We start from the raw sequence: 13,608 nt of genomic DNA, 5'->3' as shown, positions 1-13,608 counted from the left end.
ATTTGCATACTTTTTTTGCAAAAGCTATCAAAACATGTGGTCCTAATTCCAACAAACTAAGTTCAAGTTGCATTGTATTATAAAAATGTACACATTTTGTCACTTATATTTTCACCCAAAACGTAACTGGCTAACCTCTACAGCTTTTGTACAAACACAAGACCCAAATTATTCTTAGTCGAATGTTTGAATTCACACTTGACATACGCAATTTATATGTGATAGGAAACTACTTATTGAATAAATTGTAAATATATTCACATTAACGTTCAAGCAAAGACCGCATGCTAACCAATGTTTTCATAGTGCGCCCAATGTGGCTTCAGGAACTTTGACTAAATATGCAACTGACACTGGATATGAACGGTTCCGCTTATGAATTACACTCGGGACACTCAAGCAAGATTGAGATGAAACTCAGTCGCAAACCTGAAAACCCTAAATCCAAACAAAAGCATCGCAAATTGACAGGTTAAAGTTACGACAAATATTTTATTTATCAAAGATACTTTAGACAAATCTTCTAAATGCCACGAGGTGAAACGCATTAGCACAGCAAAATAAGAAAATCTTTACAAAAGACAAGGGTAAAACACGTTTTTTTAAAAGAAATAACTCCCAAAAGATTATTGTAAAATGTACACAGCACAAATATCATCTGTGCACACAAACCATTACGTTGCAAATATTTTGACAAATATATACAACTGATCATTGGTGAGCTTAGAGTTGTCCTTTGGGAAACAGTTCTGTGTGCTCAAAGATTTATTGGCCACTAATCTATGCAAACAGTCGAAGCACAGTTCAGCTTATAGGAGTGGACCGGGCCCTAACTTGTGAAATCATGAGTTTGAATCCCAGCTGGGATCAACCCATCAAGTCTCTGAAATGGTCACCAGAACTAGCTATGCATCACTTGGTGGGAAGCGATGGAGATGAAAACCACCGATCGCTCATATGAGCACAGGTACCCTGACATGTTTAACCAGGAGCTTCAAGACGAATATAAAGCCCTTATTCTTGAAAGGCCTAGTATGGCATAGGTGGTTGGTGAATGCACGAAACACAACGTGGACAACAATGTAATCTAAAACATAACTCCAGCCTTGTCACCGACCTCCTTGCCGCACAGCGGACCTTGGCTATGTTGATTTCTTGCCCGGGTGCAATGAAGAGCACAAAGCCATTTCAAACAATTTGTGTTCCTTGCTCAGTACAAGTGGACAGTCAAACCCAGAAGCATCCACTTCAATTTCCAAATAAGAGTCCACAATGTGACGTAGGCCAGGAAATTGTGCACGAGTGCCTCATCACTGTATCCAGTGCCAATTTAAACTAATAACCTAAAAGAATGCTTACTGGAAACATTTACTAAAAAATTACCCCCCCCCCACCTTTTATGCGTAAGCCTCACTGCTCGAAGTCATATCTGTATGGAGCTGGCGTTTTAAAGAAGATGTTACCGCCACAAATGATTGTCGGGAACAATTTCACACCACTGGCATGACGTGCACCAGCAAACTTGGGGCTGCACTAGCCCAGCAACCTCACTCTCTCCATGTGCAGGACACATGGCACCATATGGTTGCTCTTCATTCTGAGTGGTCGTATTAAAGGCCATTAAAAGTGCGTACGCATACTGCAAACCACAAAACTTTAAAACCATCGCAAGGAAACGTTACCACTGCTTAGGTGAATTTCCAGTGGTGTCCTTTTTGATAAAAAAAAAAGAAAACAATAAAATGGAACACGACGCTTACCCCTCCTTTGTTGCTACCTAACTTTTAAAAGTTGACAATTTGACGAATAAAACAAAACGAAAACTTCCTGACGTTTTCACAACCTGAAGGCGGACAACGCGACGCACGCCGCGAGAGAGACGGGGGGGAGGGGGCGAGCGTGGGGAGGCAGGGAGCTTCACTCGCGAGCGTGGCTGTGCTGCTGGGCCTCCAGACACTCCCTGAGCTTGTCTTCCGTCATCGTCAGCCTTTGCTCCAGGATGGACACCGTCTGCAAGTTGAGCGACACACGTTAAGTCTACGGGCCGGAAAATAAATTGGCACCGCATAAGGTAGCAAGACTCTGGTGATATAATTATATTTATGGGGCTATTACTGGTGTATGATTTGATAACCCAGTCACACTCATTTCAATTGGGTATCACATCAAGACATTGTACCACGAATGTGATGCCACCTCAGGTGGTACCGACAAGTGGATTAACTGGTCTGGGCTCATGGTCTAAAGTGGTGATATTGTTAGGTTAAAGAGCATTGCATTATTGCTCACACAATGAGATCAGGTATACTTTGTACGTAATGTTTTTGTATTATTATTTGGGTATGGCTCATTCCAAGGTTATGAAGTCAGGCTATAACACAATAAAATACTCTTGTTACCAATGTCAGAGCGCATTTGTTCTATGGCAGACATTGCATGACGATAATTGTCAGCAGAAATATATGGGCGGTGACAAGAAGCTAATCGCTGGTCACTGTACGATGTTGTTCAACCTGCAAAATGACACCTTGTTTTTTTAGGTTGCCAAGAGCAATATCGTGACTCAACCATTCGCCCGAGTGCGCAGCATGAGTTGCTCACTCGGGCGAATTTCAAGCTGTCACCTTTCGCAGGCCTGTTTGAATCAAAAGGCAAGCGCTCTAAAAGGTGGGGGGGCCTGTTCAACAGCTCCCGATTGTTACTCACTCCCACCCACTCTTGGATTCAAGGCCGGATCTCATGAGGACAAGGCTGGAAGCCACAAGGCCGAGGTTGAGGCCAGGAGCCACAAGGCCCAGCTGAGGCTAAGTTTGGAGAGCCTTGTAGGTTGAGGCCAGTGTCAAGGCCAGTCAAGGCCGGATCCTCTCGGCTGGCTGATGAGCTACAATGAGCAAAGCTCGTGTTGCAGTACGGGAACTGCCAAACACTTTGAAACAAAACTGATCGATACATCTTAATTTACCTCCACACAATGTAATCATTATTTTGCTTACGTTTTCTTAATTAAAACTAGCAGTCACCACCACTTAAGACATTTAACGAACATTATCATTATAAGAATTACACGTGACCCGTTTGCGAACTGAGGCCAGGGCCGAAGGATCGAAACTTAGAGTCCTCGGACCGGCCTGGAGGACGGGAAGACCCTCTTCCACCTCGCGCTGGGATCGAACCCCAGCTGGGGTACCGTCCTCACCTGCGTGAGGATGTCGAGCTGCGTGACGATGTGCTCGAACGTGTTGACGAGCGCCGCGGGGATCCCCGCTCTGTCCTCGAGCGGCCGACTCACGGGGCCGCTGCCGCTCCCCTCCGCGTGGAAGCCGTTGGTCCCGGCGGCACCAGCACCGTGCTGCCACCCGCAGAGAACGCACATCGCTCGCTGTTGTATGTATTATGTTTGTACGCTAACTTCTTTCCCACCGTACGTAGCCAACCATGCTAATCAGAGGTGTGGGGAAAGACAAACTAAAACACAAAAAGCAGTTCTAAAGAGATGAGTTTACAATCCAGAATTAAAAGTGCATAGCTCCAGTGCCTTCCTAATATCGGAAGGAAGAGCGTTCTAGACGGCCGCAGAAGCACATCTGAAAGCGCGCTAAGAGGTGATCGTCTTTGTTCGATGGCTAGGCAAAAGCCGCTGCGGGGATGACCGGAGTTCGCGTGTGGTGTTGCCGATTCCGGTAACACAAATAAGTTGAGGCAAGTATAATTGATGGATGTGTTTATGCATTTAGATTGTCTCTCAAATATACGCACTATTTAGGGGCGCAACAATTGTACAGAGGTTACTACACTGCAGTATGGAACTGGTGACCTGAGTTAGATTTTTTGCCCATGGCCAACATCAGTAGCAAGCGACATATGAACTGATCCTGGGCATTCACCAACCCACACAGACCAGTGTAGTGAATTATGGTCAAACAACACCTATGACCAAGGTGCCTAAGAAGCCTTCATCAAACAAGGACTTACAAAGGATTATATGTTGTAGATAATGAGTTGAAACAAACCGAATCGAAACTACAAGGTTGTCAAAGGCTCCACCTACACGTACCTCTATGAAAATCAGCTGCGTAACGCTTCATGAGGGATGTGCACATTACCCAAAGGACTTGCCATTTTCTAAATTAATATCCAATGTACCGATTTAACACGCAGTCATCTGTGTAATAATAACAATCAGCGACAAAGCGCACGGGGCTACCGCAGTTCTGGGGGGTGGTGGGGGGGGGGGGGAGTCACAACTCTCGCTTTCAACTCTCCACCTCCTCCCGACCGTGGATAGTCTGTGTTGCGACAGCCTCTGTCCACCACCGCTCGTGCTGCGTACATCCTGGTGCTGGCTGCTAGCGCCCGTGCCCAAGCCCGGCTGCTGGCGTGCGCCGCCCGCCGTCACGGGCCGGCGAGGCTGCTGCCCGCGGGGTCGGCCCGACGGCTCCGAGACCTCGGCTGCCGCGCCAGCGTACCCGGACTTGTTGCCCTAGAAGCAAATCAGAACCGTCAGCGCTCCTCACCGCTTAGGTCTGTGTCGCAGTCTCGTGGGATGAGCGATGCAAGTTCAAATGACTGAACAGTTTACGACTTTCCAATTCTGGAGAAAACAGCAATGTATTGGATGGGCCTAGTCAGATTTTGTTTATTGTTTGTTGCTGTTTGCACTCATTGTATTCCCTCACCTACTACTACTCCAGCTGTCTTTATATTTTTTGTTCAAGGTATGTAAGAATGGGCTCTTGAAGGGGTTAATTGATCAATTGATCTATAAATTATATGCAATGGTGTTTAAGTTTGTTTCTATGAATCATACCTTACAAAGAGAAAACACGGAGGGGCCCAGTTCAACTACTTCTGGATTCCCAGACACAGTGTCCACTGGCTCTAAGCTGGAATGGATCTACAGTGATCCAAGGCAGAAACGAAAACTATATCAGCGGACGGGAACACAATCCTCTAAAGACAAAAGCATTTTGGATGCTTTTTTTGCACAGGTGGACATACAGGCAAGTCGACGCTTCCGTGTGTGCACAGGTGTGAGGATGAGTTGACATGTGAGTGGGTGAATTGGCATGCGAGTAGGTGAGTTGGCAGGCGAGTGGGTGAGTTGGCAGGTGAGAGGATGATCATATGAGTGGTTGGATTGGCAGGTGAGTGAGCAAACTGGTATGTAAGTGGGTGAATTGGCATGTGGGTGACTGAGTTGGCAGATGAGTGGGCAAGTAGGCATATGAATAGGCATGTTGGCAGATGAGTGGCGAAGTTGGCAGGCGAGTAGGTGAGCGAGTGAGTGAGTGAGCAACGTGCCTGAATGCTGTTGGCGCTTTGGCTGTGGGGACGTGGGGAGCGAGGTGGGATGTCGTGGACGTAGGGTGGTGGGTCAGGGTTTGCCCTCTGCTTGTGGCTCCTCAGAACCTCCGAGTAATCCACGGAGTCAAAGTTTGTCTTCCACACCATCACCTAGAGCCAGAGAGCATTTGAAGACTCAAGGAAACCGAAGGCAGAGACGGATGCTTTCCTTGCGCTCATTAAGAGCTCAGCAGCAAAAGGCATTTCCAGAGAGAAAAAAATCAATGCAGTCACAATCACAGTATTGTAAAGATTCAGTCCTGCAATTGCCTGCTCATACAACTGTTGGCAGAAAAAAAAACTCCATGGGAAGGAGATCTAGAGCTAACCATCACACTACGGCTTTCAATACAATACCTTCAAGAGTGTTTTTTTTTAATAGTTTTCATGCATAACTATACACCATTTCATCAAGTACATTGGACTTGACATGATAACCAAGACGGACACGTGTGCATGCACAGCCCTTTGGTTAATCAATGGCTGAGGGCCTTCCAAGTACCATGCGGGTTGAGGAGGTTTTCACCATACTTCCCCACTCTGGTCACGGCAGGTTGGTGAAGGGGGCAACATACAAGTGGCAGCAGTGAAGCAAATAGATTCGTACAATAACAGACTTTGCTACACTGCCCTCTGCTGCCCACAATGCAGCACTGCAGGATCCTTCAGCATCGTGTATGGATTGGGTTAGATCGCGTTAATATATAAATGTGTCGTTAAACCCGCCACAACGCTGGCTGTCGCCTGATGAAGCTCTTTGTAATTACTTGCGAAACGTCGTACTCAGATTGTAAATGTCGTGGCTTGGCTCTCCAACACACTGTACTAGTAACGAATTGGCCACGTTCTGTTTACGTGACAAACCTTTCTCATTGGCTGTGTCGAGTGGTGGCGGGTTTATGGATATTGGTCGCGAAAGCCTACGTGTTAAACTGATCCTGTATGGATGTCTGTTGAACGTCTTTCGTACCGTACGTAGCCGCCCGTGCTAATCGGAGTTGCGGGGGAAAAGATAACAAACTAAACACAAAAGGCAATTGTTTATTCGTGGTAGTCGTTGATCATAGGAGTTACACAGCCTTAAGCCTCCTGAGCTTCCCAGATCTTATGAGACTGGGCGGATTCCAGGAGATTTGGCTGCAGGTGAAACAGGATAACGTGTTCTATTCTATCCTTGGCGTATGGCGATACGCTCAGGAGCTAAACGCCAACGTCGAGCTCTGCTTGCCACGAGAGCGCTTCAGCTTGCCACGAGAGCGCTTCAGCTTGCCACGAGAGCGCTTCAGCTTGCCACGAGAGCGCTTCAGCAGAGAGTTTGTGTAGTTTCTCCATTCCTCCCTTGAAGGAGTGCAGACCACTGGTTTACTACATGGTCCATAGTTTGTGTTAGCATGGCAACAGTCGCACTGTGCTTTGTCTTTAATTCTCCATTCATGAAGGAGATGCGCGCAGCAGCCTGTTGATGTTCCGATGCGGTTGATGGTGACGTCAATTTCACCTCGATGCCGGTATTAGTGGAGTGGTGCTTAAGGTAAGACAGAAACACGTCACAGGTGGGTCAGCAAAAGGCTTCCGTCTCCACGCCGAGGGTAATAAATGCCGTCGCAGACCCACCTGCTCGTCGGAGCCTCCCGATGCAAAGAAATCCCCAGCACGGGAGAAAGCCACTGCTGTGGCTGGGCCCTGAAGAGAAGAACAACGCCGAGATTGCATTTCAAATGTTTTACATTCAAAACTAAACTCTTTCATGAACGCATCTTAGCAAGCGACGAACAAACTCATGAGATTCGAGCGGACAGACAATAACGATCAATGTGGGCATGTGCCAGAACAAGAAAAATTGTAACCAACTTGCTTGCTTTTTCATAACTCATCATCATCATTAGCCATGATCAATCTGTTGCAGGGTAAAGGGCTCGCCGAGCAATCGCAGTCCCTCAGTCCCGTGTTGTATGTATGCATGTTAAATTATTTGCACCGCGCATAGCTAAACGTGCTAATTGTAGGTGTGGGGGAAGCACTGCAAACTATGCAACCATCCACCCAGCACTCGCACACAAGCCGATCTCATGGTTCCATCTCCACGGTGGACATCCTCGTGGGGATGTTCCCACCCCCGGTTGTGACTCAACCACTAATCTCGTCCACAGGCCACTATCCCCCTTCCTAGCGACGCGTCTCACCCCATGCCACTTACCCTTTGTAAAGTTTTGAATTCCCATTAACCTGTGTAAGTTCACCAAGCAACGTGCTCCTCTGTCTGTCTCTGAGTGTATTACAAAAAGCACGTATCTTTCTTTTTCCCATTTGTATCTCTGTATAAATGTGTTGGAACACCACCATCGAGTGTCAGCCTTGGCTACAATGAAACCGATTCCACCGTAGTAGACGACCTGGGTTTCGAGAGCAGCCCACCTGGTGGCCGTGCAGGGTGTAGAAGAGGCGCCCCTCCACCAGGTCCAGCACCTTGAGGGTTGAGTCATTGGAGGCGGTGATGAGGTAGTTGCCGGTCGGGTGGAAGGAGAGGGAATTCACCGCCGCACCATGGACTGCAAATAAAAATTAACCCGAAGGAGAAGAAAAAAACACGTCATGGCATTAAACCTCCTTTGCCAGTAGCAAAATATAATAATAGGGTTTTTCCCCTTTTTTTCTGGCAACAAAACTGAAACCTTTTTACAAGGATTCATGTCAGCATTAACCACAATACTTGCAGGAAAAATGCTCACAAAAAACACACTGATAATATATGCATTGTCCTTGAAACTGATTGGTCCACACCAGAGACAGTAAATGTTGAGGGTACACAGGTGCTTTTGTTTCACAACATTAATGGGTAACACCTCATCAATGTGTCTTTTATCTCACTGTGTAACGATTTATCACCGACGTGACTTTTCTTTGACGACAGAAACTTCCTATTACAATACCCTCAACATTTACTGTACACAGCTCAGCTATAGTTTATGGTGGGGGTATGTAACATTACACACACGTGTACAATATCAGAGCTGTATGCAGTAGAGAGTGTGATGTGTAATGTTATGAACAACCTCATCCCTTGGGTCCGGGTAACGCGGATGAGAGCTCTCACCCTGGTAGTGCTGCAGCAGCTTGTTCATGCGGATGTCCCACACCTTCACCGTGTTGTCCGTGCCCGCAGCAGCGATGCACGTCCCGCTCGGGTGAAAGTCCACCTGGTTCACGAAGCTGTGCATGGCAGGAAGGGTGGACGTTGCCACTCGGAAGGCAAGACCCTTGGCTTTGGTAACAACAGTTTAAGTTGCTCACGGAAGGCAGGTTACATAGAGGAAGATTAAACTTAATACAAAAATAGTTGATTATCGTGTAGATTTTGACTACTCAACGTGAGTATGAAGCTTCGTTCATGAGAAAACACTGTAACGTTACTTTCCAGCATGATATCGCAGGATGTCACCCCACTAATTTGTAATAAAATGTAAAGCAGTGATGGCACAGTTATATCACTATAGTGCAGTAATGGCTTGCCTGCTAGAACTTCAAGTGTCTCTTTTTCTATAAACTTACCCTTGAACTCAAGCCTGACAACCCGTGATTACACAGCCTAATCACTACATTTTTTGTGAGTTCAGTGGCGCATAAGCACAATGTTACATGCTATGAAGGTCTATGCAAGATGGTGCCTATCAATTTTTTTCTTTTCCTTTTAGCGTAAGGCTTTTGTGAATGTGGTTGAATCATAAGAGAACATTATTTTACAGTTGCATTGTACTTTGTTCGTAGACCCATAAGGTAAGTGGTTAACCCACGCCACTCTACAAATCCGACGTCGCGAGTTTGACTCCCGGCCACGGCTAACATCAGTGGCGTGTGACATCTCAACTTGTCCGCGGCTCCCTTGTGAGGTGTGCGAGACGTGAGGAGCTGTGTGCGTGGGCAGTAGCAGCTGTGTGTGTGTGTGTGGGCAGCAGGAGCTGTGTGTGTGGGTAGCAGGAGCTGTGTGTGTGTGGGCAGAAGGAGCTTTATGTGTGGGCAGCAGGAGATGTGTGTGTGTGTGTGGGCAGCAGCAGCTGTGTGTGTGTGGACAGCAGGGTGGCAGTGACGAACCCTCCGTGCTCGTAGAAGGTGTGCACGCACTCCCGGCTATTCGAGTCCCACACGCGCACCGTGCGGTCGTCGCTTCCCGACACGATGAGCCGCCCGTCGGGTGAGAATCTGCATCACCGAGGAGGTGGGACGACACGCGGAGATCGCAACATTGCCACCCGCCCGATATCTATAGCACCAATGATATTAACCAATTTGTAGTTGTATTAGCATAAAAAATATTAGTCCAGAGTTGACTCGGCACTTAATTTCTCTTTGGTTGATCAAGTGAGTACCACTTTGTTGTCCTACGGAAAAACCTGACCCAGCATAGGAATGCGGAGTTTATACAAATGGCTCAGGGCTGTAAAGAGGAGGTGACGGCCACCCCATGATCTTTGAGTCGAACATTACAATTGTGTTGTGTACAAATTGTGCATACAATAAAATTAAATCGAATCAATCTCAGTGACTTGAATGGATAAACTGCAATAAATTATATTCTATAACAACAAATGATTCTATTTCAAGGTAACCTGTGCTCAGCATGGCTTACAATAGATTAAACATTTTTTACAAATTGGTTACCAGTAAAACAAATACAAACCTCAGCATGAGAACTTACTTAGCACTTCGGACCCAGTTGGAGTGCTGGTTGAGGGAGTAGAGGAATTTCTGGCGGTGGACTGTCCACACTTTGATGGACTTGTCGTCCGAGGCGGTGACCAGAGACTGCCCGTCAGCCGAGAAGCTCACGCTGCGCACGGTGGCCGTGTGCGCCTTGAACACCGTCGACTCTCCTTTCCTGTCGCACGTGTGGCACGCGCGCCCGTCGTTACGCGCGACGTCATTGTTACCGCCAATTAAATACTGCCGAGGACAAACGCACACCGCAAAGCGTTACGGAATCCACGCGCGTGGTGCACGAATTGTTTTTTTTGCTGTGCCAGACAGACCGTTATGCGCATGGTCTCGCGTTTGTGTTTTTTGTCGTTGCGCCCTTCCTCGAAGGCTGACGAAGAGGGGGGCCCCCATGCGCGAGCGACACTCACACGCTGGGCACCCACAGTCGGACCGTCTTGTCGCGTGAGGCCGACACGACAAGGTGGCCGGACGGGGAGAACTGCACGCTCATCACAGCGTCCTTGTGGCCCACAAAGCGGTATGCGCGCGTCTGCGGCTTGAAGTTCCACACCATGAGACAGGCGTCCATGGAACCGCTCGCTGCAACGCACGCACGCATGCACACAGGCACGCTTAACAAAACAGAGAGGAAGGTGGCCAAATGTCTCTGAAGTCAGCGCCGCAAGCGGCTGTGTTTAATCCGGGGGGTAGCCACCCATTATTAAACCGGGTTTTCAAGTATTGGGTCAATGGTCTCAGGCTGGTCACCTTTTATTGCACACGATTCATTAAGTAAAATTAGTTTCGTGTTTAAATTGGCAGCTTCGATAATTAGTGTAACTGACATTTAACAATCTCATCAACCCCTACTGTCTAAAGGATAGAAAGACTACTTGAAGGATTTTTTTATCCTGTGAAAAATCTCCACCATAGCCATTTCTCAGACAATTGCGGTGCACTGCTTGAACAGCATTCATAATGCATTCTTAAAAAAAATTTACCGGCAGATCAGGACACACCGCCAGAAGGGTTAACGCCCGATGGTCGCGGCTAACAACAAAATGACAGACAGAGAATGGACATGTCCGAGAGGAGGTCTACCAGGGACACGGAGTGGTGAAATCTATTCGTGTTCACGCTAAAGATGGATTAGTCGGTTTAATATGTAGGCTTTTGCGACCAAAATTATCCATAACAGAAGTTTTCTGGTGGTGGCGGGTTTAATGACACATTTATATTCCCGCAATCTAACCCAAAAATCTCTGTTGTGGAAAGATGAATTGTCGCATCGCAAGACTGTGAGCGACGGTAACAGTTTGGGAAGGCCTGTATCCAGCAGTGGATAGATCCTGTTCGAAAGATTATCGATTAGGATTGGACACTGGGCACAACACTTGCCCAGTTGCTTCATGTTGGGGTTGAAGTCCACGCTGGTAATCGTGTCACGGTGGCCCTTGAAGTGCCTCTCCAGGCTTGGGTCCTCCTGCCATGACGACACGTGGAGGCATTTTAAAAGGCCAATTGTCTTGGCACAAGGCAGCATTTGTAAACGTAAAATGTCATCATGCAAACACTGCACTCGCATTAAAACACCACTACCATCTAGCAAGCCTACGGCACTGTAAATAAAGTACAAAAATTGTAATTACACGCACTCGAAAATCTAGTGCAATATATGCACACGCAAGAACATCTATGCACAACGTGAATAGGGAGTATCATTCTTTCATAACAGTAAAATAATACACAATATATTCGGTGCAACTGCGTGTTGTTGGAAGAATATCTTAATAAGATAGTGGTATATAGAATTGAAAAAACGAGTATATCTTATCGTACCAGTTACATAGGTTGTCGTCTTAGCATCCAGTCATTATTAATGGGGGGGGGGGGGTTCAATTAATCAAAGAACCGCAAATCCATGTTGGGGTTAAGTACAAATTAAAGATTTAGGAACGATATTAAAAATGCATTTGATTGAGCGAAGCTGTGTGTAAACATGTGGTTCTCATCTAAATGGTTTCTTATACGTAAGGCTGCTGTATACAAAAACACTGCATGGACCCTGAATCCGGTGGACAGTTGCATAAAAACTACAAGTGAATGCACCGTCAACATTCGTTAAACAAGTGACATTTATAACCAATCAATAGCCAATTAGAACAAGAAATATTGTTTTAAAAGGGATTCCATAATTAAACTGCACAGCCAGCAAGCAGATTTCAATATGTGTGATTTATTTTAATTTATACCTACGTGACTTTACCGAAAGAACCAAAGAGTATAAAACAGTCACGAAAGCTTCAAATATAGAATTATAAAACACAGTGTTTTATATTTGCCCACTAACCGTGCACGTAACTTTCATCGGGCCCCAAATGACCCCAAGCTCTGGCTCCTACAGGTAGACATCTCACCAGTACAGAAGTCATCCTCGTGTGTGAACTTGGCCCTTGGTCAACGAAGTCGCCAGGGGCCTGCCCAGTCTTCTTCACTTTCAGCGCCTCGAGGTCACGTTCGGGTCACGTTCGGTATCGGGCTCTGCCGACCTTAACCTTACCTGTGCGTCTACCTGTGAGGATGTTTGTTCTTGTGACTCTGTGTGCATTTGTCTATGTGCGTCTGTGCGTATTTGTCTATGTCTATCTTATGTTGGGTAAACGACTTGGTCTATGCGTGTCTTTGTCTTCACCTACGGTGTGTGTCTTTGCCCGTGTCTCTGAATTTATCTCCGTGTCTGCGTCTCTGTATTTACTATATGTCTCTCTACCTTTGCGACTCAATGTTTGTGTCTCTGTATGTGTGTTTGCCTGTGTATATAAATGTGTATCTGTGTCTCTATCTATGCTTATCTGTGAGTTTGTCTCTGTGTCTCTGTCTCTTTCCGCGTCTCTGTGTCTGTCTGTGTCTATGCGTGTCTCTGTGGCTGTTTCTCACTGTCTCCCTGTCTCTCTGTTTTTGTCGCTGTCTCTCTGTCGCTGTGTAGCTGTCTCTTGTGTCTCTCTGTCTTTGTCGCTGTGTATCTGTCTCTGCGTGTCTCTGAGTCTCTCTGTCTCTGTGTCTCTCTGTGTCTGTCTCTCTGTCTTTGTTGCTGTCTCTCTGTCTGTGTATCTGTCTCTCTGTGTCTCTGTCTGTCTCTGTGTGTGTCTCTCTGTGTCTGTCTTTGTGTATCTGTCTGTGTATGTCTCTGTGTATGTCTCTGTCTATCGCTGTCTGTCTGTGTCTCTCTGTCTCTGTCTGTGTCTCTCTCTCTGTCTCTGTCTGTGTCTCTCTCTCTGTCTCTGTCTGTGTCTCTCTCTCTGTCTCTGTCTGTGTCTCTCTCTCTGTCTCTGTCTGTGTCTCTCTCTCTCTGTCTGTGTCTCTCTCTCTGTCTCTGTCTGTGTCTCTCTCTCTTCTGTCTGTGTCTCTCTCTCTGTCTCTGTCTGTGTCTCTCTCTCTGTCTCTGTCTGTGTCTCTCTCTCTGTCTCTGTCTGTGTCTCTCTCTCTCTGTCTGTGTCTCTCTCTGTCTCTGTCTGTGTCTCTCTCTGTCTGTGTCTCTCTCTCTCTGTCTGTGTCTCTCTCTCTCTGTCTCTG

General features: G+C 46.7%; 1 protein-coding gene across 4 annotated transcripts; it reads right to left on the bottom strand.

Annotated features, from left to right (window-relative positions):
- Positions 1-472: 472 nt before the first annotated feature.
- Positions 473-13,376, bottom strand: LOC133349384 (POC1 centriolar protein homolog A-like). 4 transcript variants are annotated; one of them, XR_009755940.1, is made up of 12 exons: positions 12,453-13,376; positions 10,464-11,518; positions 10,037-10,216; positions 9,433-9,540; positions 8,438-8,553; positions 7,759-7,892; positions 6,958-7,026; positions 5,302-5,454; positions 4,808-4,894; positions 4,266-4,480; positions 3,197-3,349; positions 473-2,010 (listed from the first exon to the last, which is right to left on the bottom strand). XR_009755940.1 is itself a non-coding variant. In XM_061562768.1 (12 exons), the coding sequence occupies exons 2-12, from the start codon at positions 10,652-10,654 to the stop codon at positions 1,918-1,920; spliced, it is 1,488 nt and encodes a 495-aa protein (XP_061418752.1). In that variant the 5' UTR covers positions 10,655-11,518; positions 12,453-13,376; the 3' UTR covers positions 473-1,917. The 4 variants fall into 4 exon arrangements, 3 of the variants coding, with proteins under 3 accessions (XP_061418752.1, XP_061418753.1, XP_061418754.1); XM_061562768.1 differs by having other exon boundaries at positions 4,277-4,480; XM_061562769.1 differs by having other exon boundaries at positions 4,331-4,480; positions 12,453-13,372.
- Between the last annotated feature and the right edge of the window lie 232 nt (positions 13,377-13,608).

The sequence above is a fragment of the Lethenteron reissneri genome, chromosome 30 (assembly GCF_015708825.2).
Source record: "Lethenteron reissneri isolate LAM-NWPU_2019-01 chromosome 30, ASM1570882v1, whole genome shotgun sequence".
Classification (NCBI taxonomy): domain Eukaryota; kingdom Metazoa; phylum Chordata; class Hyperoartia; order Petromyzontiformes; family Petromyzontidae; genus Lethenteron; species Lethenteron reissneri.
Note: the sequence above shows the minus strand (reverse complement) of the source record. Positions and strands in the feature narration are given on the sequence as shown.

Coding starts and splice junctions, on each gene's coding strand:
- LOC133349384 (XM_061562768.1), bottom strand. CDS start 10,654: ATGCGTGCGTGCGTTGCAGCGAGCGGTTCCATGGACGCCTGTCTCATG. Junction 8,554..9,432: donor ACCTTCTACGAGCACGGAGG/GTTCGTCACTGC, acceptor TGCCATGCACAG/CTTCGTGAACCAGGTGGACT. Junction 7,027..7,758: donor ACACCCTGCACGGCCACCAG/GTGGGCTGCTCT, acceptor TCTTCTCTTCAG/GGCCCAGCCACAGCAGTGGC.